This window comes from Macaca nemestrina, chromosome 18 (assembly GCF_043159975.1).
Source record: "Macaca nemestrina isolate mMacNem1 chromosome 18, mMacNem.hap1, whole genome shotgun sequence".
Classification (NCBI taxonomy): Eukaryota; Metazoa; Chordata; class Mammalia; order Primates; family Cercopithecidae; genus Macaca; species Macaca nemestrina.
The window spans coordinates 2,450,391-2,467,909 of record NC_092142.1 but is presented as its reverse complement, the minus strand read 5'-3'; the positions used below and the strand labels follow the sequence as shown (position 1 = coordinate 2,467,909).

General features: G+C 58.3%; 2 protein-coding genes across 13 annotated transcripts in view; one reads left to right on the top strand and one right to left on the bottom strand.

The window, feature by feature from the left end:
• The window catches only part of LOC105485816 (TSC complex subunit 2), a 41,089-nt gene extending 32,283 nt beyond the window's left edge, over positions 1-8,806 (bottom strand). For 8 of the 9 annotated variants that reach the window (XM_011748330.3, XM_011748324.3, XM_011748321.3 and 5 more), the window contains exons 1-7: positions 8,700-8,806; positions 8,006-8,172; positions 5,826-5,912; positions 2,852-2,962; positions 1,881-2,025; positions 1,180-1,297; positions 128-176 (exon numbers count right to left, since the gene is read on the bottom strand). In XM_011748330.3, the coding sequence (XP_011746632.3) occupies positions 128-176; positions 1,180-1,297; positions 1,881-2,025; positions 2,852-2,962; positions 5,826-5,912; positions 8,006-8,143 (648 nt within the window). In that variant the 5' untranslated portion in view covers positions 8,144-8,172; positions 8,700-8,806. Of the gene's footprint in view, positions 1-127; positions 177-1,179; positions 1,298-1,880; positions 2,026-2,851; positions 2,963-5,825; positions 5,913-8,005; positions 8,173-8,342; positions 8,655-8,699 lie in introns of those variants that run through there. The other variant, XM_011748320.3, reaches the window with a different exon arrangement.
• Positions 8,807-8,916: 110 nt separating this feature from the next.
• LOC105485815 (nth like DNA glycosylase 1) lies at positions 8,917-17,124 on the top strand. Of its 4 annotated transcripts, none has more exons than XM_071083922.1 (6): positions 8,917-9,055; positions 10,713-10,948; positions 12,282-12,455; positions 13,353-13,512; positions 16,708-16,813; positions 16,900-17,124. In XM_071083922.1, exons 1-6 carry the CDS (start codon positions 8,917-8,919, stop codon positions 17,021-17,023), a joined length of 939 nt encoding a protein of 312 aa, XP_070940023.1. In that variant the 3' UTR covers positions 17,024-17,124. The 4 variants fall into 4 exon arrangements, with proteins under 4 accessions (XP_070940023.1, XP_070940022.1, XP_070940021.1 ...); XM_071083921.1 differs by having other exon boundaries at positions 10,710-10,948; positions 12,285-12,455; XM_071083920.1 differs by having other exon boundaries at positions 10,710-10,948.
• The last annotated feature ends 395 nt before the right edge of the window (positions 17,125-17,519 follow it).

Here is a 17,519-nt window from a genome sequence, read left to right as displayed (position 1 = left end):
CAGAGAGATCCAGCAGCTTGCCCAGGGCCACACAGCCAGCAGCCGGCACACACGGCTCAATCCCCAAGCCCCAGCCTCCCAGAAACCAGGGTGAAATGGGCCAGCCCTGGGGAGGGGAGGCACTGACCTCTATGTCCACAGAGGATGCGGTCCGGACGCAGAGCAGGCAGATCATCCTGCAGGGAGCAGCAAGCTCAGTCCCGGCAGCGTGGCCTGGAGGTCTGAGCTGCCACGGGCTGTGGTTTAGTCACTCTATGATGCCAATAACACACGCGGCTCATCCTCCCTGGGGGTCCCACCCACCCAAGCACTCAGGTGCCTGCTGTGTGCCAGCCACTGTTCTCGGTGCTGGGTGTTCAGCGTGAGACAGAGGCCCGGCCCTCACAGATCTCATGCAACGTTCTGAACGAACAACAAAAAGATAACCAAGACATCAGGTGATAGCTAAAAAGAAGACAGCTACATACTTTTCCTTTTTTTTTTTTATTTTTTTTATTTTTTTGAGACGGAGTGTCTTGCTCTGTCGCCCAGGCTGGGGTGCAGTGGCCGGATCTCAGCTCTCTGCAAGCTCCGCCTCCCAGGTTTACGCCATTCTCCTACCTCAGCCTCCCGAGTAGCTGGGACTACAGGCGCCCGCCAACCCGCCCGGCTAGTTTTTTTTTTTTGCATTTTTTAGTAGAGACAGGGTTTCACTGCATTAGCCAGGATGGTCTCGATCTCCTGACCTTGTGATCCGCCCGTCTCGGCTTCCCAAAGTGCTGGGATTACAGGCTTGAGCCACCGCGCCCAGCCTACTTTTTCTTTTTTTTTTTTTAGACGGAGTTTCACCCAGGCTGGAGTGCAATGGCACGATCTCCGCTCACTGTGACCTCTGCCTTCCGGTTTCAAATGATTCTCCTGCCTCAGCCTTCCGAGTAGCTGGGATTACATACTCTCACCACCATGCCCGGCTAATTTTTGTATTTTTAGTAAAGACGGGGTTTCACCATGTTGGCCAGGCTGGTCTCGAACTCCTGACCTCATGATCTGCCTGCCTCGGCCTCCCAAAGTGCTGATATTACAGGCATGAGCCACTGTGCCCAGCCCAACCTCTATTTTTTTGGTGGTTTCAACAATTTTATTCACTGTGGAGCTGAACTTAGGACCATTATCAGAACAGGATCTCAATTATTTTCTTACTGAACCATCCTTGCGATGTACTCATCGAGGTAACAGCTGTTGAATTTGACCAAGTTCACCAGCACCAGAAGGAATTCCGAGGACAAGCCGACATCCATCCACTGCAGGACAAAGTCCGCTGTGGGAGAAACGGCGGCGGTTTGCGAGGACGCCGAATCTACATCTCCCACTCACCTCCACCTCCCCACGCAGGAGAGTGTGTCCAAACCCGTCACTGCCAGAAATCACATCATCAGTCCCCCGGCAGCAACAGGCAGACCACGCACTGGGCCCGAAGAGGCTCAGGGGAGTCCAGGCAGGCCGGCTACGCACGGACACTAGGATCTACCACCCCGGGGCTGCACAGAGGGTCTGCACCGAGGCGGCAGCAGGAGCGTGTGCCGTACACTCAGGGCCTGACCCAAGGCTGGTAGACGCCGACATCACCAGATTCCCGGGCGTTCCCCACTCCCACGAGAGCGCTGCTCGGAGGAGATGTGCGCACACTTGGCAGCCAGCCACGTCACCTCAGACAGTAAACCTGATGGTGGGCACCTGGCCGGCTTAACACGTGCCTCGGGGCCACTTGGGCCACGCAGATGAGCCCGGGTGCACGGAGCTGCATGGGCACACCCGCTACAGGCCATCCCTGAGAACTGCAGCCCCTCCCCAGCCCCAGGTCCTTCCCATCCCAGAAACCTCACACCCAATGTGGCACCCACCCAGCTCTTCCTCCAAGTAGGTGATGTGTCTCCCATTGTCTGTGAGGGCCTTGAAAACGTCCAGCCTCTCGTGGAGGTCTTCGTTGGAAGGGTAATCCTTGATGACCTTAAAGAAGAGGGCCCTGAGGACCCCCAAACGCTCGCCCTAAAGACAAAAGCCACAGATCAGCAGAGCCGGCCAGCGTCTCCCACACAGCTGCCAAGAAGTCCCTGAAGTGCAAGGGCACCTGGACTCCAGCCCTGGTCCCCTCTCCTTCCCACAGGAGCGCCCTGCAAGGGACAGACCTGCAGCATCAGTGGTGCTCAGTGCAGGGGGCTGGATGCACTGGCGGATGGGAAGCAACTGCTGTGTGTCGGGACCTGGCACAGCAGGTGGCACAGAGCAGGACACGACACAGCTCCTGCCTGACCCCTGCACTCGGTCCAGGGCAGACAGCCTTGTGCTCAGAGACTGAGGACAAAGCCTAAGTGGGGGAAGCCCCAGAGAGCCTGTGAGAGTGGACGGCCCTTCTGAGCAGCTGGGACATCAAGGAGTGGAAGTGGCCAACCAGGGGAGGCAGGAACACCAAGAGGCCTGGGTGTTCAGGGTCAGCCAAGACCAGCACAGCTGGAATGCAGTGAGCAGCGGAGCAGCCCCGAAAGGGTGCAAGGGCAAAACAACATGCAGCCCCGCACCAGCTGCCAGGTACGGTCTCCGCACTCTGCGAGAACTGCCTCATGTGATCCCCAGAACATCCCATAAGAGGAAGGTGCAACGACCATCTGTTTACAGGCGAGGAGGCAGTGTGCCCACCGTCATACAGACCTCATGACAACAGGAGACCCCACAGGCCGTCCAGCTCCAGAGCCCGTCGGCCCCTAGACCCTGTGCCCAGGAACTCAGAGGCAGGAGTCCAAACACAGCCCAGCAGGGACAGGACAGTCAGTGGGTGGCCTGACGTCACCCATCCCAGCGTCACCCCGGGCCTTACCTGCCCCTGAATGATGGCCTTCAGCAGAGCCAGCACCGCGTGCCGGGCCTCCAGCGGCCGTTCTGGCTGCAACAGATCCGCAACCGCCTTCCAGAGTGCTTCCACTGCGTGCTGTCACCAGCAGAGGGGACAGCGGTGAGGATATGCTCTCCAAGAACCCTGGCCCCAGCAACTGGAACAGTGCCGTGAGCAAAGGACAGGGTGGAACAACGGGGGCTTGTGACTTAGAGCCCCACCTCTAAAGCTCGTATCTCCTGTGTCTCCTGCAGCCTGAGATGACCACAGGCTTGGTGTGAGGAATGGCTCAGAGCTGCCTCAAACCCCAGCAGGTCCCTTTAACCCCCACCAGGTGACAGACTGGGGCTGAGAGGAGAGCAGCACGCCAGGGCAGCGATCCTGGCCTCACCTGGACCAGCAGTGAGTCCCACTAGAGCTGCCGGAACGCTGACAGGAAGTCATGGGACAGTCTCAGAACCACAGGCACACACTGAGCCCTAGGCCTGCAGCTGACCCAGAATCCCTGCTTGTGGCTTTCCTCTAGTGAACATGCCAGCATGGGGTCCTCGACCCCACGCCCCTGACCAGCCTCTGCTGCCTGCCTGACCTGCTGAGAAAGAGTGCTATGTGGCCTGCTGAAATCTGCCTCCTCTAACTGCCACCCAGCCTGTGGGGTGCTCATCCCTGCTCCCTAAAGCTGCCAGAATCAGTCTCACTCGGCAGGGGTTTGGGCTGGCTCTCACCACCTTCCCTTCTCCACATTAACCACCAGCCACGGCTTTCAGACCACGGGCTCACTCCTGGCCTTACTCCTCTAAGGAGGGCAACGAAAATGGCCATGTTCTGGCCAAGTGCAGTGGCTCACGCCTGTAATCTCAGCACTTCGGGTGGCAGAGGGGAGAGGGTCGCATCAGCCAGGAGTTTCAGACCAGCCTGCGCGACACAGTGAGACCCTGTTACGACAAAAAAATATAAAACTTTGCCAGGCGTGGTGCTGCACGCCTGTAGTCCCAGCTACCTGAGCAGCTAAAGTAGGAGGATCGCGTGAGCCTGGCAGGTTGAAGCTGCAGTGAGCCATGATTGTGCCACTGCACCCCAGCCTGGGTGACACAGTGAGACCTTGTCTCTAACCAAATAACAAAATGGCCATGTTCTTTTAGACATCATCTGACCAACATCCCAATCAATTCGAGACAACTGGCACTCTCACCTCCTTTGTCTATTGACAATACTCCTGCAGTTGCAACCTCAGCTGCAAAGATGCGCGGACACAGGCCCCGGGACCATCCCAGCCTCGGAAGCCTATTCATCTACTCACAGGCTGCCCCGGGCCCACACAAACAACTCTCAGAACAGGACGCAGGATGCTTATTCCTTTTTTGTTGTTTTTTGAGATGAAGTCTTGCTCTGTTGCCCAGCCTGCAGTGCAATGGCACAATCTCAGCTCACCGCAACCTCTGCCTCCTGAGTTTAAGCGATTCTCCTCCCTCAGCCTCCCGAGTAGCTCGGATTACAGGTGCCCGATACCACGCCCAGTTAATTTTTGTATCTTTACTAGAAACGGGGTTTTGCCATATTGGCCAGGCTGGTCTCGAACTCCTGACCTCAGGTGATCCATCCACCTTGGCCTCCCAAAGTGCTGGGATTACAGGCGTGAGCTACTGCGCCTGGCCAAGGACACCTATTCTTTACACTTATCCTTGCTAACGTGCGGCCAGCATGTTTCAGATGAGCTGCTGCAGAGGTAGCAATCACTCTCCTCTTAGCAGATCTCAGCATGAGAGGTCCAGGTCTTCTCACTACTTTCCCACACACAAATGCTTGGCAAGGCAAGGGCAGAGCCCTCAGGTGCTCCACCAGCAACCTGCACTCCCAAAATGACCACTTCCTGTCCCGTCCCCAGGTCATCAGGAAAGTACGGCAATGTTTGCCCAAAATAAAAACTTCTACGTCCATGACGTCGACCAATACCACTGACCAGTCACCCTCCCAAAGTGGCACCAAGCCCAGCGTGCCTAGGATCGTTCTCTGTGGAACGAACCCTTTCTTGATTTTTCTTGGCCTGAACTTATAATAGGAGAGGGCGAGTGAGCATGCATTTCTATCAGCCACTACAAACTCTTCCAGGCATCGCCACGCCTGGCTTATTTTTTTTTTTTTTTGAGACGGAGTCTCACGCTGTTGCCCAGGCTGGAGTGCAGTGGCGCGATCTCGGCTCACTGCAAGCTCCGCCTCCCGGGTTCCCGCCATTCTCCTGCCTCAGCCTCCTGAGTAGCTGGGACTACAGGCGCCCGCCGCCGCGCCCGGCTAATTTTTTGTATTTTTAGTAGAGACGGGGTTTCACCAGGTTGGCCAGGCTGGTCTCAAACTCCTGACCTCGTGATCCACCCGCCTCGGCCTCCGAAAGTGCTGGGATTAGAGGTGTGAGCCCCCACACCCTCTTTCTGGTGTTGCTAGAAAAGCCCAATGCCTTTGCTCCCCACTTCCACACTTGATTGGTCCCTCAAGGTTGTATTCAGGGCATTCCCGGTAGCTTCCCCATCACTATGACGAAAGCTAAATTTCCCTACAACAGTGCAAGTTGGCCGGGCGCAGTGGCTCACGCCTGTAATCCCAGCACTCTGGGAGGCCGAGGCAGATGGTTCATGAGGTCAGGAGTTCGAGACCAGCCTGGCCAACATGGTAAAACCCCGTCTCTACTAAAAATACAAAATTTAGCTGGGCGTGGTGGCGCACGCCTGTAATCCCAGCTACTTAGGAGGCTGAGGCAGGAGAATCGCTTGAACCCGGGAGGCGGAGGTTGCAGTGAGCCGAGATTGTGCCAGCCTGGGCGAAAGAGCAAGACTCCATCTCAAAAAAATAAAAGTGCAAACCAGATCATCAGCAGTTAGCTGTCAACCATACTCCTAAAAAAAGCAAACTCAGGCTCTGAACAGTCTATGTGCCTCTCTCTAGTAGTTCAACTGGACAAACCTACCTCTTCAAATTTCTTGGTTTTTGCGACTTCACAAATCTGCCCTATCATCCGGATGCGATTGCTGAGGCCGCATTCCACACTCAGCTCCTGGAGAGAAATAAAAAAAGAAACAGGGGCCAGCGGTCAGGCCACGGTTTCCTAAACTGCAAGTCACAAACCACCTAAAGGCTCCCACTGCATTTTCCAGACTAGAGATTAAAACAGATCTTTCTGAAATCAAGATTCACCTGACCGGGAGCGTTGCCTCACGCCTGTAGTCCCTGAAGTTTGAGAGGCCGAGGCGGGTGGATCACCTGAGGTCAGGAGTTTGAGACCAGCCTGGCCAACACGATGAAATCCTGTCTCTAGTAAAAATACAAAAAATTGGCCGGGCACGGTGGCTCAAGCCTGTAATCCCAGCACTTTGGGAGGCCGAGGCGGGCGGATCACGAGGTCAGGAGATCGAGACCATCCTGGCTAACATGGTTAACATCCTGGCTAACATCCTGGCTCTACTAAAAAATACAAAAAACTAGCCGGGGGAGGTGGCAGGCGCCTGTAGTCCCAGCTATTCGGGAGGCTGAGGCAGGAGAATGGCATAAACCCGGGAGGCGGAGCTTGCAGTGAGCTGAGATCTGGCCACTGCACTCCACCCTGGGCGACAGAGCGAGACTCCGCAACTACTCAGGAGGTTGAGGCAGGAGAATCCCTTGAACCCGGGAGGCGGAGGTTGCAGTGAGCTGAGATCGCGCCACTGCACTCCAGCCTGGGTGACAAGAGCGAAACTCGGTCTCAAAAAAAAAAAAAAAAAAGATTTACCAACGGGATTTACTGCTCCATCCCGAGGAGCTGAGAATGTGCAAATTTTTTTTCAAAACTGCAAATGTTGTATTGAGATAAAACATAACATGAAATACAATTTTAAACTGTAAAAATTTTTTTTCAGACAGAGTTTCGCTCTTCTTCCCCAGGTTGGAGTACAGTGGCGCAATCACAGCTCACTGCAACCTCCAACTCCCAGGTTCAAGCAATTCTCCTGTCTCAGCCTCCTGAGTAGCTGGAATTACAGGTGCCCGCCACTACGTCAGGCTAAATTTTGGTATTTTTAGTAGAGATGGGGTTTCACCATGTTGGCCAGGCTGGTCTCAAACTCCTGACCTCAGTTGATCCACCCGCCTCAGCCTCCCAAAGTGCTGGGATGACAGGCATGAGCCACTGCGCCCGGCCCAGATGGACTATATTTTATTCATCAGTTGATGAAAGTTTTAGTTGTTTCTAAGTAGAAAACTTTAAAGTGCAAAAATTCAGCATTTACTCATGGGCAAAACACAATGCCTGACATACGTGACAAAGACACAAGCACACATAAAACATAAGGACCTAGCCCGGGTGCAATGGCCTGTAATCCCAACACTTTGGGAGGCCGAGGCGGGCAGATCACCTGAGGTCGGGAGTTTGAGACCAGCCTGGCCAAGATGGTGAAACTCCGTCTCTACTAAAAATACAAAAATTAGATGGGTGTGATGGCATGTGTCTGTAGTCCCAGCTACTCGGGAGGCTGAGGCAGGAGAATCACTTGAAACTGGGAGGCGGAGTAGCAGCGAGCAGAGATTGTGCCATTACACTCCAGCCGGGGCAACAGAGCAAGAATTCATCTCAAAAAAAAAAAAAAAAAAAAAAACACAAACAGCCAAGCCTGGTGGCAGGTGCCTGTAGTCCCAACTACTCAGGAGGCTGCGTTAGGAGAATCGCTTGAACCCTGGAGGCGGAGGTTGCAGCGAACAGAGATCATGCCACTGCACTCCAGCCTGGGCAACAGAGTGAGACTCAGTCTCAAAAAAATAAAATACAGAACTCACTTCTGCCAGGAACTCACATGTTATCATTTAACACCTGGCCATATCCTTACCGGTGGAGATGATGACTCTCAGGCCTCATCGATAAAATGGGCTTTCTTTCCTCAATATCTGAATCATCACTCAAGTGTGCCTGAACCAGGTCACCAAGATCCTGACCTTCCAAGTCTCCTGAGGAAGGGCATGTCAGCCTCCAAGTACTGGCGACAGCTTTCCTGTGCAGACAGTCGCCAGCAACCCATCTCAGGACCTGGTGCAGGTGCACCACAGAACCTGGTGCAAGACAAAACCCAACCTTCCCTACACTTCCCTGTAGCCCAGCAAAGACACAGGCAGCTCACTCACTCTCAGGATTTCGGCGGTGATGATAAATTCCGTCTGTTTGCCCTCTGCAGACCTGGGATTTGGCCTCGGTGTTCCCAGTCCAAACAGAATCCTAAACTTCTCCTTCAAGCCTGAATCTTTGCTTGTTGGTTTGGCCATGGTGGGCCAGGACGCACCAGAACACCCGTCTGTGCAAACGAAACAGGCACGGGGACATCTGAGCAACAGCTCTGCCCACCTTCCCCACTGCGGACCTCCAGCCGTCAGGACCCTGGGCCTCTGGTGGGCATAACCTTTCCTCCCACAATCCCTGGGATAACTCAACTACAGCCCAGCTGAACAGGTCGCAAACAGGCACCTAGGAAAGCCAGGGAGACACCAGGCCTGGTCTAGGGAGCTCTCTGCTCAGACGCTGCCGCCCGCCCCGCCCGACTCAGTGCACGGGTTAGGATGGCCGCCGCGAAGTCCTGGGAGCCCGGATGTTTGCCGTCAATCCTCTCCCCATGTGTAGCAGCAGCTGTCACGGAGCCGAGTGCAGCAGAGACCCGCTCGCACCCGCCATGACTTAAAACTAAGGGATGCTCGGAGCTCCGGAGTCGGGTTGCAGCGGGCGCGGGTGAGGGCCCGGGACCCGGACACTGCGGGGTCCGCCTCTCTAAGCCGCTGCCCCGCTGCCCCGTGGGGACTGGGGCACACTGCGGCCCAGGCCACTCACCCCTCGCCGCGCCACCGCGCGCCGGGCCGCCCTGACGCGGAGAAAGGCGAACCCCCCTGGCCCCGGACGCTGCCGGAAGCGCGACCCGCACTTCCGGCAGCGGTGCCGCGCTGAGGGCCGCCACGGAGCTTGCTGGGAGTTGTAGTTCTGGGCAGCCCTCTAGCGGAAAGGCCGGCGATCCTTGCGTCACGTGACGGGGGCCGCGTGGGCCGCCGGGATGTGTAGTCCGCAGGAGTCCGGCATGAACTCCTTGAGCGCCAGGATGCTGACGCGGAACCGGAGCCTGGGACCCAGGGCTGGACCGCGGGGGTGTGGGGAGGAGCCCGCGCCTCCCCGGAGGGGAGAAGCTGCAGCAGGTAGCGCCGCGCCCTGACCGGAGCATGGGAGGAAGCGGGATAGGGGCTGCAGGCTGGAGTCCCGGGCCGCCTCCTCCTGCAGCTGCGCGGGCAGGGGCTGCAAGGGCTGCGAACGGTTCCCACGTGCGGCCCTGCTTTCCCACCTTGCCCCCTTTCCCCAAAGGTTGCGGTCCGCAGTGGCTGGGTTTCGGACGCTCTGCTCCGCTGCCCACTTTCGCCCCGAGCAAGAAAACGCTTCCCGGCCGGGCGCGGTGGCTCACGCCTGTAATCCCAGCACTTTGGGAGGCCGAGGCAGGCGGATCACGAGGTCAGGAAATCGAGACCATCCTGGCTAACATGGTGAAACCCCGTCTCTACAAAAAAAAAAACTAGAAAAAATTAGGCGGACGTGGTGGCGGGCGCCTGTAGTCCCAGCTACACGGGAGGCTGAGGCAGGAGGATGGCGTGAACCCGGGAGGTGGAGGTTGCAGTGAGCCGAGATTGCGCCACTGCACTCCAGCCTGGGCGACAGAGCCAGACTCCGTCTCAAAAAAAATAAAATTAAAAAAAAGGAAAAGAAAACGCTTCCCTTCCCACCAGCCTGCCCGGGACTCTCCACTCCAGGCTCTGTGGGTCCCATCCCCGCCCTCCTGCAACGAACTTGCTTCCGTCAGAGAGGCTGGGTGCCAAGAACACACCCAGCCAGAAGCCTGCTCCCTCAGCTCGAGGGTGCCTCTTAGGGAAAACAGGAAAGGGCATGGCAGCCATATTTATCCTGCAGCCGTTGAGGACCTGCTGAGGACCAAGCACTGCAGTGAGCAGTGAGGGACACGACAGGGCCCCTGCGCTAGTTCCGCTGGGACTTCCACAGAATTGGCCAGAGGGGGATCCCGATAGGCACCCAGGGACCCCAGAGATAGTCCAGACGATGGCAGGAGGAACTGGTGCAGCTGGGAGCAGTTAGGCGGTGATGCCAGCCAGGGTGGCAGGAGCTTTGATGCCAGGATAGAGTTCGGAGTTTATTATGACAGCAAACGGAAGTCAATTAGCAGGTTTCGTTTGTTTGTTTTGAGACAGAGTCTCACTTTGTCACCCAGGCTGGAGTGCAGTGGCGTGATCTCAGCTCACCGCAACCTCCACCTCCCAGGCTCAAGCAGTTCTCTTGCCTCAGCCTCCCAAGTAGCTGAGACTATAGGCCTCCGCCACCGCAGCCGGCTAACTTTTGTATTTTTAGTAGAGATGGGGTTTCGCCATATTGGCCAGGCTGGTCTCGAACTCCTGACGTCAAGTGATCCACCCACCTCGGCCTCCCAAAGTGCTGGGATTACAAGCTTGGACCACCACGCCCGGCCGGCCAGGAATTTTTAAAAGGGAGTGACACAACCCGATGTGGGTGTTAACAGATTGTCTCTGGCACAGTATAGAGGATGTATTGGGGGCACTATGGTATTGGCTGTTGCTAGAGTCCTCATGAGCTAACGTGGACCTTGTCAGGGTCGCTGGCATAAGGAGGGCCCACATATCCCAGACTGCAGAGGGCAGAGCGCCCCGAGTGTGTTAGATGATGGACAGTTGTGGCATGAACGAGGGAGGGGTAAGCTAGCAGGCAGGACGGCACCCCTACCCTCCCTTCACCTGTGGCCCCACCAGAGGGACTGGCTGGTGCTTTTTGCAGAAGCAAGGAAAAGCCACAGCCCCGTGAAGCGTCGGCGGAAAGCACAGAGACTGTGTGTGGCCTATGAGGGCTCGGACAGTGAGAAAGGTGAGAAGGCTGAGCCCCTCAAAGTGCCAGTCTGGGAGCCCCAGGACTGGCAGCAACAGCTGGTCAACATCCGTGCCATGAGAAGCGAAAAGGACGCACCTGTGGACCATCTGGGGGTCGAGCACTGCTATGACTCCAGCGCCCCCCCAAAGGTAGGCAGGGGCCCCATCTGCCCAGGTGACCCCCGCTCTTAGCAAGATACTTGTTTTCTCTCTACCCGGTGGCTATTGGCTGGCACCTTCCCCTGCAGACAGCACCTTGGGAGGATGTACACCCGGTGCCCCAGAGCACTGGGCAGTGTCGCCTGCATCACTGTAGCCACTCAGCAGGTCAGGACGCCGGTGGCTTAGGGCCTCGTGCTAGAACTTCTGCCCAGTGCAGGCGTGACCTGGGCTTTGCGTGATATCGGGGAGGAAGAGTTCCTTTTGCTTCACGGTCCCAGGGCCTGGAACCTTAGACCAAGCTGAGTTCTAATCCCTATTCTACTATCAGGTGACTTGGATACAGGCCTCTCTGAGCCTCAGTTTGCTTGTCTGTAAAATGGGTAGTATGGACCAGGCATAGTGATTCATGCCTGGAATCCCAGCACTTCAGGAGGCCGAGGCAGGTGGATCACCTGAGATCAGGAGTTCGAGACCAGCCTGGCCAATGTGGCAAAACCCCGTCTCTACTAAAAATACAAAAATTAGCCGGGTATGGTGGCAGTCGCCTATAATCCCAGCTACTTGGGAGGCTGAGGCAGGAGAATCGCTTGAACCCAGGGCTTGGAAGTTGCAGTGAGCCAAGATCACACCACTTCACTCCTGCTTGGGTGAAAGAGTAAGACTCCATCTCAAAAAAAAAAAAATTGTTTTTAATGGGTAGTGTGATCATTCACAAAGCAATCAATAGTAGTGGCCAATGGCTGTTCAGTAGTGATGGGCCAGATATGATTGTTTTGGGGTTTTTCTTGAGACCAGGTTTTGCTCTTGGTGCCCAGGCTGGAGTGCAGTGGCGAAATCTCAGCTCACCGCAACCTCTGCCTCCTGGGTTCAAGCGATTCTCCTGCCTCAGACTCCCGAGTAACTGGGATTACAAGTGCCCGCTACCACACCCAGCTAATTTTTGTATTTTTAGTAGAGACAGAGTTTCACCATGTTGGTCAGGCTGGTCTTAAACTCCTGACCTCAGGTGATCCGCCTGCCTTGGCCTCCCGAAGTGCTGGGATGACGGGCGCAAGCTACCGCGCCCGGCCACATACGGTTCTAAGCGCTGAGACAATTCATTTAAGCTTCACATTGCTCCAGTGAGTCGAGTACTATTTTTGTCGTGGTGTTGTAGGTGACCAAACACACCCAAACCAGACCTCCCTACCCCATAGGGGGAGGCCGATGCCCCATATGTGGCCCAGGGTAACAAACGAGGGTACGTAGAGGGCGTGAGGGGAGCCTGGCCCAGGGAATCACCCAGGACCCGCCACCACCCTGGTCCCTGTCACTGCACAAGCAGGTGCGCAGGTACCAGGTGCTGCTGTCACTGATGCTCTCCAGCCAGACCAAAGACCAGGTGACGGCGGGCGCCATGCAGCGACTGCGGGCGCAGGGCCTGACGGTGGACAGCATCCTGCAGACAGATGATGCCACGCTGGGCAAGCTCATCTACCCCGTCGGTTTCTGGAGGGTGAGCCCTGCCTGTGGTAACTGGGGCCGGGTGGCCTGAGAGAGACCTCGGAAGGCTGAGAGGGGTGGCGGCAGTGCAGGAGGTGAGGGTCAACCATCTCAGGCTCGGGGGTCCCCCTGGAGCCCCCATCCCAGGCCATGGGGTCCTGGGGCCTGACGCCCGGTCCCAGCAGCTCCTTGGCCTTCCTGTTCGCATCCTCCCTTCCTTCCTCTGCCTCCCTACCTCACCGCCTGCCCGCCCTTCCTCACCGCCAAGACTGCCTGCCCACCCGCCTTTCCCTTTGTTTACTGCTAGCCTCCCCTGGGGTGTCACCCCTCCTGTCCAGAGCCCCTCACCCTCCAGGAGCCCTGGGGAGGCCTGCTCCCCAACCCCGCCGAGCACTGGATGGTGGTGGGCGGATCTGTTGAAAGCAGCTTAGTGGGTGGGGCCGCTTCCCCTTGGCACCCGTATGGGCTGCAGTTTCTCAGATGGGTTTTAAATAGCCCTCTCCACTCAGGCACAGGATGGGAACCACCCGGCAGGCCTAGCAGCTGGTGGGGAAGCCCCAGCTCCAGCCCTCCTTCCTGAAGGCGCAGGTGCAGCTAAGCCCCACTTCTGGGAGCGGCTGGCCTGCTTGGACTGGCCGGGGTGCTGGCAGGGAATGACGGGCCGGGGAACCCAAGACAGACCCTACACACGTGTCATTGGCCCACACGGGTGGGAGGAGGGGGTCAGGCCTGCTTTGGGCCTCCCTGCTGCCTCCACTTGTTCCTGCCTCCTGGAGGGCGGGGGCTGAGCTCGCACATGTCCTCAGCAGGTGCGGTTAGCTCTGGCCCCCTGTGGGTCTCCCGGGGGCTGCGTCCTCCCCCGCCGGGCTATGCCCCTGCCTCCAAGGCTGAACCCAGCCCTGTCTTTCAGAGCAAGGTGAAATACATCAAGCAGACCAGCACCATCCTGCAGCAGCGCTATGGCGGGGACATCCCAGCCTCCGTGGCCGAGCTGGTGGCGCTGCCGGGCGTTGGGCCCAAGATGGCACACCTGGCTATGGCTGTGGCCTGGGGCACTGTGTCAGGCATTGGTGAGTGGTGCACACCCCCAGGAGGACAGGACTGGCTCCAGCCCACTGCCTGCTCTGGGATTCTCCACATCCTTTTGACCTGTGACTCCACCCAGCCCATAGGGTCAGAAAGGTGCTCCCAGGGCTGAGCCAGGCCAGCCCCACTCAGAGACAGGCGCTGGGGCAGGAGCTCGCGTGGGCTGGGCGCCTGCTCTGTGCGGGACTCTGAGAGAGGCCCCGGAGCTAGACTCCATCTGTGCTGTATTCAGGAGAGATGTGGAGCAGGGAATTCCCCACTCGTGGGGTGGAAACATTGATGGTTATGTAGGGCACTGCTGGGGCCTGGCCTGGGCCCAGGACCCCTGGGAAGGCCCCCAAGGTCATCCTTCAGTTGAGAGCTGCAGGGCAAGGTGGGGTGAGCCAGGCCGAGAGGAGGAAGTGTGTTCCCAGCAGAAGGAACAGCATCTGCAAAACCATGATTCGAGAGACAGGGCCAGGAGCAGTAAGTTCTGGAATGAGATGAGGGCAGAGCGGGGAGGTGAGGGCTGAGGAGGGAGGGGGAAGAGTGTCCCCTCAGCAGGCGGGGTGGGGAGGGAGGTGCTGGGGGGAGAAAGGGGGAGGGTGGGGAGGGAGGTGCTGGGGGGATGGGGGGAGGGTGGGGAGGGAGGCGCTGCGGGGAGGGCCCCCCTTAAATCCTTTTCCCAGGTCCTGGTGTCTCTTCCTGGCACCAGAGGCTTCTTGGCAGTTGGGTAAAGACAGACCCTTGGGTTTGGGGTGGGGTTGCCTCATCCTCGGCTTTGCCCAGAGGATTTGGGGCTCCTAAGGCCACACGCAGCCGGGCCCAGCCAGTCCAGAAACCAGGGCTTGGCCCTGCCCTCTGTGCCCCCATCCCAGGCCCCTGTGGGACTCTTGCAGGGCCTGTGCTAGGGGGGGCCTTCCAGCACTTTCTGGTGGGCAAGAGGGCCATCAGGGGCTGAGGGCCTCGGTTCTGAGCAGGGGGCCACCCGGTGAGGCTGAAGGGCTGCGGCAGCCCCAGAGAGCCAGAGCCAGGCCAGGTGCGCCGGGGCAGGGCCTCCTCCCCACCGAGACTCCCAGCGCCACCACCTGCCAGCCTCTCAACGGACACTTGAGCTTATCTGGGTGGCTGTCCTCAGCTGCCCGTGTCCCTGGGGTGCTGCATCGTGGTTGGGCAGGGCTGTGGGGGAAGGTCCCTGCCCGCAGCCAGGCAGGGAACGGGCTTTGGGAGTAGCAGGCACAAGAGACAGGCATGCAGGAATGCCTCCCTCTCCAGGTGTCTGTGGGCCTGACCACCTGCAAGGAGACCCCAGGGCTGCCTCCTGGGGGTTCCCAGAAAGAGAAACACTGTCAATTAAAATGTCAGAGCTGGCTGGGTACGAGGGCTGAAGCCTGTAATCCCAGCACTTTGGAAGGCTGAGGTGGGTGGATCACCAGAGGTCAAGAGTTTGAGATCAGCCTGGCCAACATGGTGAAACCTTGTCTGTACCAAAAATACAAAAATTAGCCGGGCGTGGCCAGGCGCGGTGGCTCACGCCTGTAATCCCAGCACTTTGGAAGGCTGAGGCGGGCAGATCATGAGGTCAGGAGATTGAGACCATGGTGAAACCCTGTCTTTACTAAAAATACAATAAATTAGCCGGGCTCGGTGGTGGGCACCTGTAGTCCCAGCTACTTGGGAGGCTGAGGCAGGAGAATGGCGTGAACCCAGGAGGCGGAGCTTGCAGTGAACCAAGATGACGCCACTGCACTCCAGCCTGGGCGACAGAGCGAGACTCGGTCTCAAAAAAGAAAAAAAAGATCAGCCGGGCTTGGTGGCAAGAGCCTGTAATTCCAGCTCCTCGGGAGGCTGAGGCAGGAGAACTGCTTGAAACCCAGAGACAAAAGTCGCAGTGAGCCAAGATCGCGCCACTGTCTTTATCCAGCCTGGGCGACAGAGCAAGACTCCCTCTGAAAAAAAAAAAAAAGCCACAGCCATAGATTGCTGGCTGCAGTCCCAGCTCTGCACCTCCCGGCTGAGTGACTCTGGGCCAGGCACCTGGCTTCTCTAAGCTCTGGCCACAAAGTGGGTGAAGCAGTCCTCCTCATTCACTGTCCAGGTGGGCAGGAGGCCCATACATTGTGACGTGTCCTGACACAGCTTTGGGTATCCTAAGAAGCATGGCCACTTCCGTGTTACAGAGGAGGAAACTGAGGCTCAGAGCCCCAAGGATGTGGCCTCTCAGGTCTTGTGGTCTCCCTACACCCTCAGACACCTTTTTCCAGGCGGCAGCAAAGGAGCTGGTGCAGGACTTGGCTTTCTCTTTGGCAAACACTGAAGGAGCAGGCAGGGCTGGGGCTGGGGCCGCAGCTGGCAGGGGCCACCGGGCGGGAGAAGGGAGCCCAATGAGCAGGCACCTGGGGTGACCAGCTGAGGGGAGCAGGAGCCAGATCCCAGGTGGACAGCAGCTGCGGCCGGCCGGGCCAGGGTCCCGCTCTGTTCCTGACCGCTGCAGTGGCAGGTGCTGGGTCTGCAGGCAGTGACCTCGTGCCGGCCTGCTGGGCAGAGCTGTTGCCACCCAGCCTGGTGCCCAGAGCCAGTGCTTATGCCAGGAGGGGCCTCAGGCCACAGGAGATAGACAGGGAAGCCTGGATGAGCCCTCCTGGGCTGGGGCCTCGTTCCTTGGGAGGCTGAGGGCTGAGAGGTGCTTTGGAGTCGGGATCCTGCCAGGCCTCACAAGGTCCTCGGGCATCTGTAGGACCTTGTGAGGACTTACTGAACTGGCCAGTCTCTCCGGTAGGGTCTGGCCCCCAGCAAGTGTTTGTCCAAGTGAGCTGTCGCTGTTATTGTGGGAAATAGAGCTCGAAGCAGAGCCGAGTCATCCACCCCCAAGCCCTGCACGGAGCAGAGACCCCACCACCCACACACCCATCTGGCACCAGGGTTGGTGGGAATGGGTCAGCCCAGAGCACAGCCCTCCCTCCCCGGCCAGGCTGGCTCAGGTGATGGGAGGGAGGCCTGCACCCCAACAGAGGGCTCAGCCCCTGCCCCAGCACCTCAGGGGCAGCCAAGATGGTCAGATGTAGGCTTGCAGCCAGGGCTCTGTGGTTCCATTCTCCAACTGGAGGGCCACGGGGGTGGTGGCAGACTCGCCTCTGGGCAGGGAGTGCACGGGCTGGGCGGGTGGAGTGTGCCCATTCACCCCACTTGCCTCTCCGCAGCAGTGGACACGCACGTGCACAGAATCGCCAACCGGCTGAGGTGGACCAAGAAGGCAACCAAGTCCCCAGAGGAGACCCGCGCCGCCCTGGAGGAGTGGCTGCCCAGGTATGAGTATGTGGGGGGCTTCCTGGCAGAGAAAAGCTCACCCTGCCCTCCCTCCCTCTGCACTGACCCAGCCCCCACCCCCACAGGGAGCTGTGGCACGAGATCAATGGACTCCTGGTGGGCTTCGGCCAGCAGACCTGTCTGCCTGTGCGCCCTCGCTGCCAGGCCTGCCTCAACCAAGCCCTGTGCCCGGCTGCCCAGGGTCTCTGATGGCCGAGCAGCTCCCACCTCGGTGCTGCTGTGGCCACAGTCTGTGAAGTGGCTTTACGCTTCAGGAAGCCACGCCTGTCGAATAAAGCTTTGGACTGTTTTGCAGATGGGATCTGGCTGATGTCTGTCCCTGAGGGGGCAGGGCGCCTGGGAATCACACACAAGTGTGTGTGCGTGCACACCCATGCTCGCGTGTCTGGAGCAGGGCTGCCTGGGAGGCCGGCTGGGGACGTGACAGTCTTTGCTCAGTACTCAGGAGAAGGGGGTGTGCGTGAACCTGGGAGGGAGGAAGTGGGGAGAGCCAGCTGCAGCCGGCTGCTGGAAGTCCACTGGGGAAGCAGCCCGAGGCAGCTGGCTGAGGACCCTGGCCCCTCATGCTAGCCATCGCTGGCTCCCAGCTTCCCAGCCTGGACACCACCAGCTCCTGAACTTCAGTGACCTTAAAGCGCAGCCTCTGCCCAGTCCCATCCCCCGTTACAGAGCTACCCGCCCTTGA